Genomic DNA, 16,044 nt, shown 5'->3' with positions numbered 1-16,044 from the left:
CGGTACAATATTTTATTAAGGTTAAAGGAAAAAGCAACAGATGCTACTATAAAGAAAGGGCGGCATCCTCTCTTGCAGTGAGAGGAGAGGAGGTTTTTGCATCTTTTTCTTTTTCAGTTGACAAGGACAGTGGGCCGTTCAAAATGGACGGCTTACACTGGGATTTGGTTTTTGAAAGAAGGATAATAATCTATGTAAAAAATTTAATAAAAACCAAATGATTAATCTTTAATTTTTGCTAAACAATATTTTAAATAAAATATAAATATTCTAATGTACTTAAAAAACATGCTTTGAATCAAGTTGTTTTTATAGAAAAATGTTTGATTTATCAAAATGTTGATGGTATGACTTTTACTTATTATCAAAACATTATCAAAACAAAAAAAAATCAATTTAGAATGTTGGTAAGGTTCATATTTAATTAAATAGTTTGGTTTTTGCCTTGGTTTCTGCCCACCGTTTTATATATATATATATATATAAGACAGAAAATGAAAAGCCCTGACAAGAGGTGCTGAGGAATGAGCGGGTTACGACTCCCAAGATTCATCCATCGTCCTCTCTTTTTTGCATTCGAGCGTGGGCTCGTGGCCGTGAGGCACGTTTACGTTGTCGCCTAGTCCTCTCTGTAGATGGATGTTCTTGCGGTCGCCGCGCCAGAATTGGGCGAAGTCTCGTCGTCATCGTCGTCGTCATCTTGGATCTCGTAGCCGCCTTATCAAAGCGCAGCGGCGGGAAACAAAGCATTCAACAGCCGTTATACTCCCGAACTCTGCCTCCTATTCCGAGTCTGTTTGGTTGCAGAAGTCGGTGGTGGCCAGGTGGGAGCTCTAAGCATGGTGGCGGGCGAGGGAGAGGGGGGGCCAGGATCTCGCCCTCCGAGGCACTCTGCAACTGCTCGTTGAACGTTCCCTCTCTGGAAGACGACGAGCGCGAAGATGAAGAGGAGGACGAAGAAGAGGAAGGCTTGTGGATAGCTGGGGGCTCAAATGGTAAGAGCTCGTCTGTGCCTCTGAATAAGGAGGTGGCGTCGGCTGCGGCGGAGGCGCTTGCTCGAGAGCTGGAGTCCAAGGTCGACTTCTCGGTCTCAGGTTCTCTGGCCGCCCCCCCTTGCTCCTCTGCTAAGCCTCTCGAAGAGGGGGCCAAGAGTCTGGAAGAGCTCATCTTGGTGGACCCTATATGGGCCGCCATGAGAGCCGAGGCGAGATTAGAGGTACGGTACAGAGTTATACTAACTACCTCGCTTATTACTCGAAAGCTCTCACGCTTCCTCGAACAATCTTGTTTTGCTTTTAAGTTTAAATAGGAAAAATGATAATCGATCGATGGAGTTGTGCCATCAGAGAATTCCAAACAAGGTAAAAAGCTAAAGGTTTCAATCGTAGTAGTTTCGGCATGTTTTTTGCTTTATTGTTGACGATAAAGATCGAACTTTCATTAAGAAAAAAACAGCAAATTTTCCAATGGAATTTGGTTGCAAGTATGACGTGTTAGGAGGACTTGCATTGGAGCTTTGGTCGTGAAAAGGGTAGAAGAAGTTTCCTCTTTGCAAACCTGTTGGTAATTCATACAAACGATTGGTAGACATAGATCCATTTTTTGACAACTCCATCTTCAGATTTGTTTAAAATACTCAAGCAGGAGAACGCTTGCCTTTTCCTTCGTCACATCGAGTTGCTATAGGTCTTTATGTATCAATGCTGCAATAACCGCATCAAATCTTCATCATGTTTGTAACCATGCGGAAAGTCCTCCCGGAAAATGTCATTGTCCGCTCACTATATCTTATGTTGCGGCTTTATAGCACTGAACCTCGCAATAATATTTTCTTGAGGTTGAGACTTAGATCTCAAACATGAGTCAATCTGTGGTAACTTTCTCTTGCTTTGCCTGATTTGCTCCATTTAAATCAGATTGCTCAACATAAGAATTGAGCTTAATGTAACCAATGCGTAATGTTTCTTCAGCGTAACATTATGTCTGTCACGTGAAATTGATCATGCTAAAGCTTTATGTATAGATGTTTCATCTAAAAAAGCACAATATAGTATGCTGAAATTCAATAAGAACATCTGTTTTCAAGCTCATGAGGAGAAACACCAACTTGATTTAGAAGTAGGTGAAAAGAACATTTCCACCTGCCACTTGGTATTTCCCATATATGTACATTTGATTCACTCTCCCAAAACTTGATCTTTGCCTTAAACCAAGTGATTATCCAATTCCATATGCTTAATTCTCGTGGTGCTTGAGTGTGTATCATGGTTACTTGAGTGATTAAGCTACTTCATTGGGGCCATGAACTGTGAATTAGATAGTTTATCATTCCTGTTAAGTTTATTTTTACTGCTTTCTTGATGGATTACATTTTCATCCATGGCGTGGTTGATAACTAGAAGATGAAATTTTTTTCTGTTAATAGTTATTGATGATAGTCAATCCGTTAATTGTATCTACATGATGAGACCAGGTTTGCAGTTGGTTTTCAGACATTTGTTCCTAGATATCTGTAGGATTGTGCGAGCATTTATTAAAGCAAGAAGGGCTTGTTCTGCATAAGTATGCATGTTGGTCTGACAATATGACTGGTGTTCTCCTCTCTATGAATTCTGCATTGTTATGTTTATTAAGCATCTTCAAGAAGGTGGAAAAGAAAGTTTATACTTCTTTAATAAAATTAAGTTTGTTTTTGTCAGGCAGAAAAGGAGCCACTATTAAGTAGCTTTCTGTATGCAAGCATCTTGTCCCATTCTTGTTTTGAAAGAGCATTGGGATTTGTCCTTGCAAATCGTCTCCAGAATCCAACACTTTTAGCTTCTCAGCTAATGGACATCTTTGATGATGTAATGATTCATGATGCAGGAATTAGGCGTGCTATCCGGTTGGATGTCCAGGTAAAGTATTTTTATTGTCAAACTATATCACTTATTTGGGCCTAAAGTTTGTCCTTCTCTAGATGTGCAACTTTTATGCCAATGTTTGAACAATTTCCTTTTAAAGCTTATGCAGTATTTCTTTACTTCTATTGTTTAAAATAACCATCGTATTTTTATGCCTCAGGCAGTTAAAGATAGGGATCCTTCATGTAGGTCATATAGCTGGGCTTTGTTGTATCTTAAGGTAAATTTTATTATCTTGATAATGCTTAACCACATGCACCTGTCAATAAATGTTTAGTATAGACTTTTTCAAACAAAGTTCCTTTATTGCAACATTCAGGTGCTTAGCGACAAGAGAAACAGTATCATCTGGAGTGCCAAATAGGGAAGCTAGTTAGAATTTAGTTGTTTTTTTCATATACATTGAACGTTTTGATGTTCTGAGAATAAAAAGTTCCAGTTGACCAGCTGCTTGTCTGTCTTGTCTTTATAATGTACATGCTAAATATGGCCAAGGATTCTTCTGGATGCATCTAAAGTATGAAGTTTTTGCTCTTTTCTCAGGGCTATCATTCTTTGCAGTCCTACCGCGTAGCACATGCACTTTGGGCTCGAGGGCAGAATGTCTTGGCCTTGGCATTGCAGAGCAGAATAAGTGAGGTGTTAACTGATTATCCTGAAAAATTATTTTGTGAAAAAATATTTCCTTTAAGTTAAAATTTCAATTGTCTGTCAGAATTATATGATTCTAATTTTAATTTGTTGCACTTTATCATACTAAATGACAGGTTTTTGGGGTGGATATACATCCAGGTACTTTTATTTTTTATTTTGCTGGAAAAGTTGTTAAGGTGGATCGGTGTTCTTTTTACATCAGCCGACTTTTTTGTGAAATTAAAAGTGTGAAAATTAGCAGCAGATAATGCAATCTAGTGACTGGGCAGTGAGCATGATCCATTTTCACCGTCGTGCTTTGATTAATGTTCGACCTAGCTGTACCAATGCTGATAGTGTTCTTTACATGTTTAAGAATTAAATAATTTTCTGCAAATTGCTTTTTAAAAAGCTTATTTTCTTATTCCAATCATGTGCAGCTGCAAAAATTGGAAAAGGAGTCTTATTGGACCATGCAACAGGTGTTGTCATTGGTGAAACTGCTGTTGTTGGAAACAGAGTTTCAATCATGCAGGCAAGTTGTCCATTATTTTTAGTGTCGTTTATCAGGTGTTCCACCAATTCTCTATGTCTCTTCAGACCAAATTCTCACGATTAGAGATTTTTCGGTTACGTGTAACGGTTTGACTTCTAGAAACTAATCCACCTTTAATATGCATGTATTCTATGGATCTGCTCAGACACTTCGCTCAGAAGCCTTATGCCTGTGCCAAGTCACTTGAACCAAGGGTCCAAGAATAGGTGGATCTTAGGCTTGCAAGTGTTAAAAGCTTATCTAGAAAAAGCCTTAGGCATTGAGACTATGTAGGTATTTTGGTAAGGTTTCTTTACAATAAACAAGTTTATGGAGTCTCGGTTATTCTAGTGCCAGTGTGTCTGTGTATGTTTGTGCTCCTGTGTGTGATCATCATTTTGTCTTGGATGCAAGAATATGTTATCAAATGCACATAAAGAAATTGTTATAAGAGTCCCATTATGTTTACATCACATGGCATCGGACATGCCATATGTGCATTTAAAATTTAAGCATGTTCCATGTATTTATGTACAAGTCCAAATTTTAATGCCACACCGAGCTGTTCGTCTTGTTTCAGAAAGATAAAGTCATAAAACATCAACAACAAATACAACCAACGAAAGAAGATTGAAACTAAAGAAGACATCTCAACCGTTGGAAAAAGTCTGAAACTGACAAGGTACATAGCTTAACATGCTGAATAATGAGCAATTCATCATAGGTCCTGATGTCATTATGTCAAATGAACCAGTTGTGGTTCATGTGGCAGGCCTTGCTATTGTTACTTTCAAATTTTAGTTCTTTATTCTGATGGCCTGAACATTTTGACGATTTTACAAATGCTCGTTTATATGGATTTCTAGCTAAATTTTTCCCTTTGTTTTGTTTTATTAGGGTGTAACTCTAGGAGGAACTGGGAGAGAAATTGGTGATCGTCATCCTAAAATAGGTCATGGTTCTCTTATTGGAGCTAGTGCTACAATTCTTGGTAACATAAAAGTAGGTAAATGTGCTGTCGTCACTGCTGGCTCACTGGTGCTAAAGGACGTTCCTGTGCACAGGTTAGATGGAAGTACTCAAAGAAAACATCTAGACCTTGCTGGATAGTTTTTACTATTGGTTATCTCATAATCTCATTGAAATCACATTGCTGGGTTTCTTTTTTGCTTCTTGACTGAGTTTTTTCCTTTCAGGAAATTATTCTGCTAGCTAACTAACATTTTTTTTATAAATAGCTGTTTACATTTTCTAATAAAAGAGTGCTTAGCTTTTGAATTTTTAACATCTGAACAGAAAATTCATTCTGTCCCTAACAATCTTATTGTCATGTTACCTTGCATAAAGAGAATAAGTGACAGTGATGATCCTTTACAAATAACTTAAGGTTTTGCTTTATTTGGCTAATACAGGGTTGATTTTAGCATTTTCGTTTGAGGCATGCACTTTTCTGCATCTGCAGACTTTAAATGACTTCATGGTTAAGGAAATCAAAGCCATGTTCATAACTTTGTCATGGCCATGCACCTTTTGCAACTTTCTCTGTATTTTCTTGAGATTGAGGAACACTTTTGCAACTAATTGTGTTAATTTTGTTTTAACTTTAAAGTTACAAGCATCTTGTGACTTCATACAGGCTATGCCTTCACGGTTTTTTTTTCTTTAATGTGTATACTTTCACAGAATGATGGTATTGATTGAAGCCTGATATAATGCTCGCACATTATGGAGTTCTTGTCTCGTATAATGTATGACCGGCAAGCACGGGACTAACTTCTGTTAGACATCTTTTTTTTGTCCTGCAGCTCTGTTCTCATTTGTTCAAAAGATATTGGAGAAAAAATTATAAAAAGTCAGCAATAGCTTAGCAGCTATTTACAGTGTTCGTTTAACCAATTTTTCTGTAAATTTTATTTCAAGGGCATGTGTGGTCGTAAGGATAGTCGGTTGACTGTGGTCATTGACTTGATCGAAACGACAAGCATACAGCCATACACCCATTTTTAAAAAAGAGAGAGGGGGGGAAGCCCCATCATCCACCTTAGCATGGTGTGAAGAAATTTTATTTCAAGGGCAAGTGTGCTCGTAAGCACAGTCGGTTGACTGTGGTCATTAACTTTGACAAAAACGACAAGCATGCACCCATTCTCAAAAAGCCCACCTTATCTCTCTCTCTCTCTCTCTCTCTCTCTCTGTGGTGGGTTTTGCATTAGGGCAGAAAGTTGGTCTGTGTTTGCTAAGTCAAGGATAGTTGACTGAGTTTTGGTACTGTCAAGGATGACTGAGTTTTAGTACTGTCTTTCAAATGTAATTTTGAAAGCAGATGGTTAAGTTCTAAAAAGTAAAGCTTCGTTTGACTGATTGAAAATTCGGGCATCTAATAAGTTGGACATGTTTCGTAATTTTTCAATAAGAGACTTTCCTTCCATGAGTGTCCTTAGTTTCATGGCTGATGCAAAATGCACGCAGACTGAAATGTTTTACTTGACTCAGGATTTAGGGCATTCTCTTCGCTCCTGATGTATTTATTTCTTCATTTGCAATGAAATGCCTCAATAAGATGTACCACTTCAAGTTTTTAGAAACTGAAAAATGCCTCTACTTTTTATCAAAACAAACAAATTTGATCTGTACTCATTTGTATGGTGTAAAGCAGATTTAGAGTACTAAGAACTTATAGAATTTCATCAGTTTGGAAGCGGTCTCCATATTTAGCCCAAAAAGTTCCTTAAAACACAATTTTTTTGAAAACTATTTTTTTTCTTTGACTGAAGGTAGTGACATGCAGAATATCCAACCCCCTGTAGTTTATGCTTGGTATTCCTGTTAATTGCCCCCAAGATTTTAGATCTCCATATAGCATAACTGCCAATTTTCGAAAATGTAATTGTCAGCTTGAAGCCTATAAATAGCAGAATCTGATTGTGGTCTGTATTTTTCTAAATAAATTTATTAGAAAAGCTTTTTTTTTTTTTTTTTGCTTTTCTTGGTCTGCAGTATAGTTGCAGGAATCCCCGCAAAGGTGATTGGATATGTGGAAGGAAGAGATCCATCACTGACGATGGAGCATGGTATTGCTTAAACGTTAATAACGTGCTCGTAGTTGTGCTTAGTGAATTTATTTCACTGTCAAACTTATATCCTTTTAAATATTAATCATGACTTGTTTTTTAAATTGTTTATCAAATCTGCAGATGCATCAAAAGAGTTCTTCCACCAAGCTGCGGATGCTCCCAAGGGGAAACCTAGCAATTAAATTTCTCTTTTCCAAAGTTCCAGAAAATCTTGCTGGCAAGGTCCAGCCCGTTCCATAGACTTCAATTGATCTAGTGATCGTTGCTGGGACATTCCTGCAATCAATCTTCCAACTGTGGCCCCTTCCGCGAGGAGTCAACGAAGGTGAGACTTGTCCCGGCAATTAGTTGGCTATCTTTATTTGGAATACACCGACATACCTGTTTTATTCTTGAAAGGACGGATGTTCACTAGACTAAAATATCAAAAGTAAAGCTAACAGAGACTGCAAGACTGTGTACTTGTTCCATTATTCAAACTATTTTGTTCTCATAAAATTCATGATTTGTATATGCTTATTGGCGGTCTATCTCTAACCTCAAGCAGCTAGTAGTCCTTTTAACTGTCAACAGTATATGAAACCAGTCATGTTGTCCTGGTGATCACCCCAAATGGATCGAATATCCTTGGAGTTCCACGATAGAGAGCTCGGTACCACTTTCCTAAGGCTGGTTGGCTCCTCTGAGCCGTTCCCCTGTGGCTCTCGTGGGCTTCCCCGTTACAGCAAGACCTTTTGCCGACCTCGCAGGGCTTTGGCAGCGAGTCCTTCACATGGACACGGACAAATGTAATATAGAAGACTTTCTTTTCCTGGGAAATTTTTTCATAGGAAGACGTTTGATGAACACCAATTTTTTTTCAGATGTACCGGCCGAGATGGACCCTACTACTGTAAAAGTAACTTCACAACTGTGCTACTTTTCTAAACGCTTTTCATTTTCCAAGTTTTATATTTAGCTGCTTTACAGGAATTTGGGTTTCGAGCAAAAGCTTTTAAGGAGACTAGTAAACCGAACTGTGGTACAAAATGAAACAAGTTTACTTTTAAACTAACAGTTTATTCGAAACTTAAATAGATAGAGAAATAATTCTGAAATTAAATATAAAGGTCATATAAGGTTATAAGCTTGAAGTCATTTAAAAGCACTTAATTCCCGGTGGAAACATTATTTTAATAAAACCCTAAAGAACGTGAAAATTTAAAAAATAATTATCCTTTGAGATTAAGGTGAAAGATAATGAACACTTGAAAAATTCTGGAAACATTATTTTAATAAAACTCTAAAAAACATGAAAATATCCCTTGAGATTAAGGTGAAAGATGAATGAACACTTCAAAAATCTCGAGAACCAAGGTGGGGAGACCGCTGGACGGACATGAAAATAATCGAACCGCGAACCAAATCCTGTCCAGAGGACGCCGGGAACAGGAGGACGCCCCGTTCATGGCATGCCAAAAATGAGGACGCCCTGATCATGGCTTGCAGGTATCTTTAGCAGGTGGTAATTGGCTCTCAAAAACTTATATCAAGTGGGCATTAATGTCCGGCAACTGCAGATCTAAGCTTGTGAATTTGAATCACATGCAGCAATTTTTCTTCTAAAATTAGTTCCTCATTTTGGGAATGTCAGTGGATCTCTTTTGGTGGTTTCATAAAGAAAATAGGATTCAATTATTAAAAGATTCAGATTCTGCAAGCAGACAAATTCACAGAGGTAAAATTGAACACCCATAGCGTTGGAGGAATGAGAAGAGACCATGGATATCAAGAGGGTGGTCTTGGTTCAATTCTCATGGGTGTCAGCGCCTTGCACAAGCCAAAGCAAAGTGAATCCCCTGAGATCAGAGGAGGTACCACAAGGGCCAGGAGGTCTCAAGTTTACCTCTCTGCACCTATGAGGGTTCAGATCTGGTTTCCTTCCTTCTTTTTTTTTTTTTTGAGCTAAATTTTCTCTCATGCCAGCGTGCTAATGATCTGATGCAGGAAAAGAGTAGTCGAGCTGCTTGGTCGGCACAGGGAAGAATAGAGACATCATGTGCCATCAAATATTATATTTGAATAATTTTAATTAACAAAACAGAGAATAAGAATTTGACTAAGAGCTAGGTGCTGAAAGCCTGAAATCATATAATTTTTTCAATCTACGATGAACTTGAAAAAGAATGTTACACTTCCTGTTCGACCTAAACTTTGCATGGTATTGGCTAAGTTGCGAGGATGACATAAACTGAGGAAAATTGAAATTGGATGCTGTTGAATGGTTCAAAATTAAAACAAAACATGGTTTATAAATCATAGTAACAGAAAACATGTTTTTTTCGGAAAAAAAAAAACGAAAAAGTCACGATAAATTAGCTGGCCGTTTAAAACTAAAAAAAAAACACATTTTTTTGAAAAAAACGTTAAAAACGAAAAAACGCATTTTTCCCCGTTTTTAAAGTTTTTTCAATTTTTTTTCATCTTTTTTAATGTCAAATAGTTTTTTTTTCATTTTCTATTTTTTATTTGTTATAAATCTACTTATCTTTTGATATTTGTGTTATTAATTTCTCACTTATTTTTTTTCTCTATTTTTACAGGAAGTGTAACATTCTATCAGCACCAAGAGACATAATGCAACTAATAGCAAGCTAATTCAAAAAAAGGGTCTGGGTTTCAAATCCTATGGTCACTATCACGCTCTAATGTGCTAATATGATAAACTGCAAACAGTGGCAAACACAGATCCTGAGTTAAAAAGTGAAACCGTAAATTCACTTGAATCCTGAAACAGCTCTACATATTGAAAAAATGACTTCCCACTAGGGTGATGGTGTTCTCTCCCACTCACCCAAAACTGGCCCCAATGAAGAAAGAAAATAGGCATGCGTTTGTAAAAACTCAAGAAAGAAAAAACAATGAGAAGAACCCAGAAATCTGACGGCTTTCATTTCTGGGGACATGATTTCCAATATTTTTTGCAGCCCATGATTGAAGTCACTTACATCCTTAGTTGGGATGTGGACCATCTCGTATTGGAATTACTTGCTGTTGCAGGCAGAGTTGGGTTGGTAGATAGGCCCCAAAAAGGTTAATTAATTTGCATCCCAAATCCAATTTCGATTTGGATTACGGTGTTTTACATGACGACATCAGAACCAAATCGACATTGGCAAAATCGGTGCACATCAGCTCGTGCCGCTCAAACTAATTTAAATTAACTTAAAATTGATTTAAAATAAATATATGTTAAATGAAACAAACTTCCACATATAGAGTTCGGACAACCAGCGAAAGACGACATTGCATATCGACCATGCAGAACCAGACAGCGAAGAATGCATTAAGCAGTGCCTCATTGTCAAAGCATGACGGCGTTGGCCTAATGCCATCACGCCGACATATGATCGCTTAGAGGGGTTTAGCATACTTTTAAAAAATAATAAGAGGAGGCTCCACAACCATGTTCATAACCTTCTGGCCATTACCCATTTCAACTTCATGCATTTTCACCCTCTGAGATTATTCCTAACCATTTTACTTCACTCGACTGTTTATGACTTTGTCATTCTCGGATTCTTGATTAATGTACAGCGTCCATACCCATTTTAACTTCATATGTGTTCAGCCTTTGCCATCATTTAGTACCATTTTATTACTTGCCTGTTTATGAACTTGTCGTTCTCGGATTATTAATTAATTTAGAGCGTAGATTTCTTAGATGCATTTATACGATGCAGTTTTCGCCTTTGAGAAGAAGCTGATTCAATGCACACATGCTGTCAGGCTGGAATGAGGGTGAATTTTGCAGCCCGGCAGCTGCTTGCTGCAAAATCTAATCAAGTGACCTGAACGCAACCAACAGGAATATTAAAATTAGACAATTGCAGAAGTGCAAGTTCTGGCTCATCTCAGGGAAGGAAAGAGCATTAATTGTGCATGACATTTTAAACCATTCTCAGACAGCTTCTCTTCTCTAAAAGTTCTATACAAAACATGGTTGTTTCATCACATTGGTCCAGTTGCATGTTTAACATGAACCATTCGTGCAATACATGTTCATTTTTCTCTTAAGGATAATAAACATTTATTCCACTCACCAAATAGCATGAGTGTTATGTAGTCTTGTTCTCAATGATGGGGCTTGATGCCAGCTCTTATATCGCATCATGGTGATTAATGGCTGTTTTAGTATTGACAGAGCAAAGTCCAACAAAGCTCAAAGAAGATAAAGTAAAACACGGCAGCAAATCAAAACCATCAAAATTAATAGACAGCCCTAGATCACAAGGGCCATCTTACTCAAGGACAGTCCCCACTTTATGAATGCCACTGTGATTTTGCCGCTGCACAAAGCCAATATGCTTACACACGCACACATGCACATGCAGACGGGGTTTTGAATGGAAATAGTCCACTAGATATCTACTCTAACAATAGTTAAAACATTTCACAATGCTAGACATAAACTGAACAAGAACAAAATGACCAAAAGTAAAAGAATAATGAGAATTTATCAATGTCTTACCCATCATAACCCAGGGCCGGGACTGGGTGTTAAAGTAATAGGACTAGAACAAAAAACCAACACAATATTTCAGCGATCTGAAATGTACCTAACTAATTGTGCCAAAATAGAGAGATACATGTTACAAGCCTTCCCCGCCTCTAGTGGTGGTATCCATGGTCAAAGCTCAAAGGATGCTGGTAGAAAGGTTTCTGCATACACAAACAACCAGATCAGAGACACAGGTGAAAATAACAGCACAAATGCAGAAACTAAACAGCGGCCAGGACTAATAACAAAACAACCATGCCCTCATATCATTCAAGAAAAACATGAACCTCAGTGGCAGTCCTGGGAGTGTACCCAGATAACACTGGTGAATCCTGGATGGAGATATGCAATCCCCACGAAATTGCTTGGGCTAGAGAGAAGTGCCAGACAAAGGGATGGAGAGGGTAGGACTTTGCCAGTATTATAAAACCTTTATAGCTCACAGCTACATCCAGGGTACTGCCCACAGAGAACAACCACATGCTCAGACAGGCATAAGCACCAAAAATGGGTTGGTGGAGCTAGATCACCAGATCAGTTTTGAAAAAGAATCATCCTAGACACAAGTCGAGATCATTATTTAATTCCACCCAGAACCCTATCAACAGGCCAGAGTCAAAAGGTCAAACTAAAAAGCATGACCAGAGGCAATCTTTGTTCAATTGTTCAAGTTGCTAGCAGTCTCAAGCTGAAATCTCAAGTTTGACCAGCCTTGAGAAATTTTTAATTTTGATGGCCCAACACCAGATCCAGGATCCAATTAAATCATATCATCAAGGCAACTCAAATAAGATTTGAAGCAATACTGCTTGGGATCTATACCACTTTGTGGTGAGCACAATGACAAAACCAAGTAAAAAGGTTAAACTTTAAGACCACCTGAAGGTTGAAGCAAATAAGGCACTCACCTGAACGGATTGCCTGAAATGTTCATATGAATGTGCATACATCATCGTGGGACTTGGCCAATGCATATAGACAGGATCACAAGATGCCTGGTTTAGATTGGCTGCTCCAAAATGGTTCATAACAGGATTGGTACCCATGTAGCTTATGGGAGACTGGTTCCTTGGCACCTGACCCATTTGTGGAAGCTCATTGTCGTACAGAAATGCAGGTTGGAAGTTTTGCACATTAAATGGATCCAGGCTAAAAGCCTGGCCATGAAGAAGACCCTTAGAGTACCTGCAATGGTTAAAAACACGTCATTCACCCCCACATCCATCACACTTAACATGCCCAGAACACAAGGTTAAATTCATCCAGCAATGATTCTGCTTCAGACAAAAACTTAACTAATTAATTGCAAGAATCAGGATGAAGATAACACAGGATAGAAATATTGGTCAAGTTTCATCTCAAGCAACAATCGACAACCACATAATCATTCGAACACAAAACTGAGCAAGCTCAAGATGAACTTGGACAGATTCCCCAAAGGAGCAATCACAAGTACATTCATGCCCACATCACTTGGCTCACTCAAGAAGCTTAAACATGCAGTAAAGAAAGCATACCTGTGATAACTACGATCATAATCAGGGTCAAACCTATCTTTTTCTCGATCCCTAAAAATGGCAACTCTACCGTTAGCATCTTTGTTACTGATGGATTTCTCTAGGTCATCCGTGGAGCTTCTGCAGCTCTCATTTTCATCCGCACTAGAACACGAACTCCTACCATCAATTGCCAACTGAGATGCCGAATTATCCAAATCACCAACACTAGAGCTACTAAAGATACGTGCGCGAGCTTTATCATACTCCTCCTTCCTCTCTTCCACACTTCTGACGGGACTTGTGTTGATGTTTGAATCAGATGCATCACTAGGAGAAGACTTCTGAGGTCTTGGTCTTATAACAATCTTTACATGCTCAGCCTTCTCATTCTCTGGCACATTTGCAGGAATTTGTGAAAGACATGTGGATGGAAATTTGCTTTCAGGTGTCTTCTTCACCACTATTTTCCCACCATAACCATCTGCATCCACAACCATAGACTGAAGGCCATAGTGCTGAGCAACACGGTGAGCAGCAAGACGAAGATAAGATGTTGGGAAATGCTGAAACTCAAACTGATGCTGTTCAGTGTTTTGCATAAACCTCTGAATGTCAAGCTCCATTCGCAGCACTGTTAAGAAATAACACTTTCAGTCAAGAGAATGACATAAGCTGGTTAGCACCTCATATAAATGCTGAAATCTACAAGGTTTCTCTTTTTTGCCGCCGCAATGATACATTACCTATCCCGTTAGAAGATTGGTAAGAATAGACACGATTCCCTTCTCCCCTTCCTTTGGTATACCCAAGGACCCAATCGGTGCGAATATCATACAATCATAATCAATACATGCTCTAGTTACCGCTATCAGTTGGCACAATCAGAGATGCTCAAAGGATAGATGACAGGTTGACAGGTAGTCCATTTATATTGGTAAAGAACCATCATATGCTCGTGACGAACACATATTCCATGTACTAATAGAAAATATAATCAAATAAACCAGAAGCGAGAATGGTACTTCCGATATCACATTAGCCAAGAATGATGCCTGATTTAAAAAAAGGGGAGTGGGTGCAAGATGCTTGCTTGTTAAGCACAGCATAGTCCGTGTAGACTAAGGTTACATCCTAACGTTTATTTGAAATCCACAAAGCCATGCCAGATCTAAATATTGCAGAATCTTTAATCTGACAAACACCACGAAGCTGTCTAAGATTAGCTAGGAAACAAAAAGCATCTCAACCAAATGTAGCTACAGCTCTATGGGTTCGCCTGCCCCTCATCGCCAAATTTCGGTCTTATTTCCAGTGACAAATTAATAAAAGAGGCACCTAAATTACCGAAGCTGCTATAATTCAACCGTGTATAGCCGTATCTCCATTCATTTGCCAACAAAACAACCGTACAAGAATCCAATCGACAAGAACAAGCCAAATAACAGCCAGGGAGAACCCTTCTCCAAGGGCAACGGCATGAGGTCAAAAAGCAAACCCCACGCATCCAACAGATGCAATCAAGCGCATCAGACCATGCTCGGGCTCAGAAAGAAAATAAATCAAATGCACGTCGATAGAATACCATAGAATAAAGAAAATAAACCAAGCCGAAAACGTCTACTTCTATCGAAAAACAAACATACACCCACAGTAACGCCGATATCAAGGAAAATCCACAACATAATACCGGATAAAGCATAAATCTAAGGTTCCAGAAGATTCTCGAGCCACAAGAAATGAACGAGAAACAAGAAAACCAAAGGATTGACCTGTGAGTCGATGCCTAGGGTTTTGGATAGCCTCTTTGAGGAAAGGATCGACGTCGGGGTACGCATCCAGAGACGGCGAAGATTCCGGAGAGGCGTCCATGGGCGCGTCGGCCGGCGAATGGTTCTCCGATCGCTTCTCGCCCACGGCTCCTCGGTCTCTCTATCTTTCGGCCTCTTTCACAAGCGGAGAGCAGGGGAGGGGAGGACCCTTACCCCTTCATGGAGAAAACCCCACCTCTCTTTCCCTCTCTCTCCCCCCTCTCTCGCCCGGCGCCCGCCTCGCCTCGATCTCGACACTCAGAAAAAAAGGACAAGAGACGGCGATGCCCGCACCAATTTAACGCCTATCATTACTTCCGATCGCCCCTTTCCTTTCCCTCTTCCAAGCTGAAATAAAACCATTCGATGAATGACATTTTTACCCTTATCTACTCCAAGATAGACGAACTCGCCTCCCAACGACTGGTTTCTCCTTCCAGCGCAATATTGGTAAGGTAAATTTCATCTCAAGTCCCAACTTCTGGTCGTAATTTTATGAGGGGCCTTGTTTTTTTTATTTAAAGATAACAGCATAATAACTCCAAGTAAGTTGATTCAAGCTCACTTGAAAAAACTTGACTTTAACTCTCGAGTTTAAATTTATATTGAAAATTTTAAATAGTATGAGAACTTGAATGATACTTGAATTAGTTAACTTTAAGGGGCATAACATAATTGGTTGGGTTAGGAGCACGTAAAAAAAAACATGTTCATAGATTGATTCTCGTAGGTGTTATGTTATTGTGTTTTAAGGTGGTAGGTTAAAGGGTCTACCATTGCTATCTCTAACGCATAGTTCAGGACCCTAAAAGTATGGATAATGAGAAGGCCTTCAGGCCTTGCACTGGGTGGTAAGGATGAACCTCTCGATCACCCAAACTTATTGAATTAATTAAATAACTTCAGTTTATTGAGTCAAATGGAGCTCAAGTTCGCCCTAGATTCCGTTCGTGTGCAGCCACTAAAATGTTTATGCTTCTTTAATGTTGCCTCGTTAAAATACAGCCTAAACTTAATTTTATTTAGAATGTCAATCACGTCAATTAAGAGCA

The 16,044-nt window shown here is 38.9% G+C and overlaps 2 protein-coding genes across 2 annotated transcripts; one reads left to right on the top strand and one right to left on the bottom strand.

Annotated features, from left to right (window-relative positions):
- The first annotated feature begins 401 nt into the window (after positions 1-401).
- LOC116260588 (serine acetyltransferase 2) lies at positions 402-7,658 on the top strand. The gene is made up of 10 exons (XM_031639040.2): positions 402-407; positions 515-1,216; positions 2,700-2,897; positions 3,064-3,123; positions 3,447-3,542; positions 3,671-3,695; positions 3,977-4,071; positions 4,969-5,135; positions 7,069-7,142; positions 7,266-7,658. Exons 1-10 carry the CDS (start codon positions 402-404, stop codon positions 7,325-7,327), a joined length of 1,485 nt encoding a protein of 494 aa, XP_031494900.1. The 3' UTR covers positions 7,328-7,658.
- Positions 7,659-11,597: 3,939 nt separating this feature from the next.
- Positions 11,598-15,292, bottom strand: LOC116261457 (uncharacterized). The gene is made up of 4 exons (XM_031640222.2): positions 14,954-15,292; positions 13,203-13,815; positions 12,594-12,870; positions 11,598-11,846 (listed from the first exon to the last, which is right to left on the bottom strand). Exons 1-4 carry the CDS (start codon positions 15,051-15,053, stop codon positions 11,796-11,798), a joined length of 1,041 nt encoding a protein of 346 aa, XP_031496082.1. The 5' UTR covers positions 15,054-15,292; the 3' UTR covers positions 11,598-11,795.
- Positions 15,293-16,044: the final 752 nt, after the last annotated feature.

Source organism: Nymphaea colorata, chromosome 9 (genome assembly GCF_008831285.2).
Source record: "Nymphaea colorata isolate Beijing-Zhang1983 chromosome 9, ASM883128v2, whole genome shotgun sequence".
Taxonomy (NCBI): Eukaryota; Viridiplantae; Streptophyta; class Magnoliopsida; order Nymphaeales; family Nymphaeaceae; genus Nymphaea; species Nymphaea colorata.
This window is presented reverse-complemented; position numbering and strand designations above follow the sequence as displayed.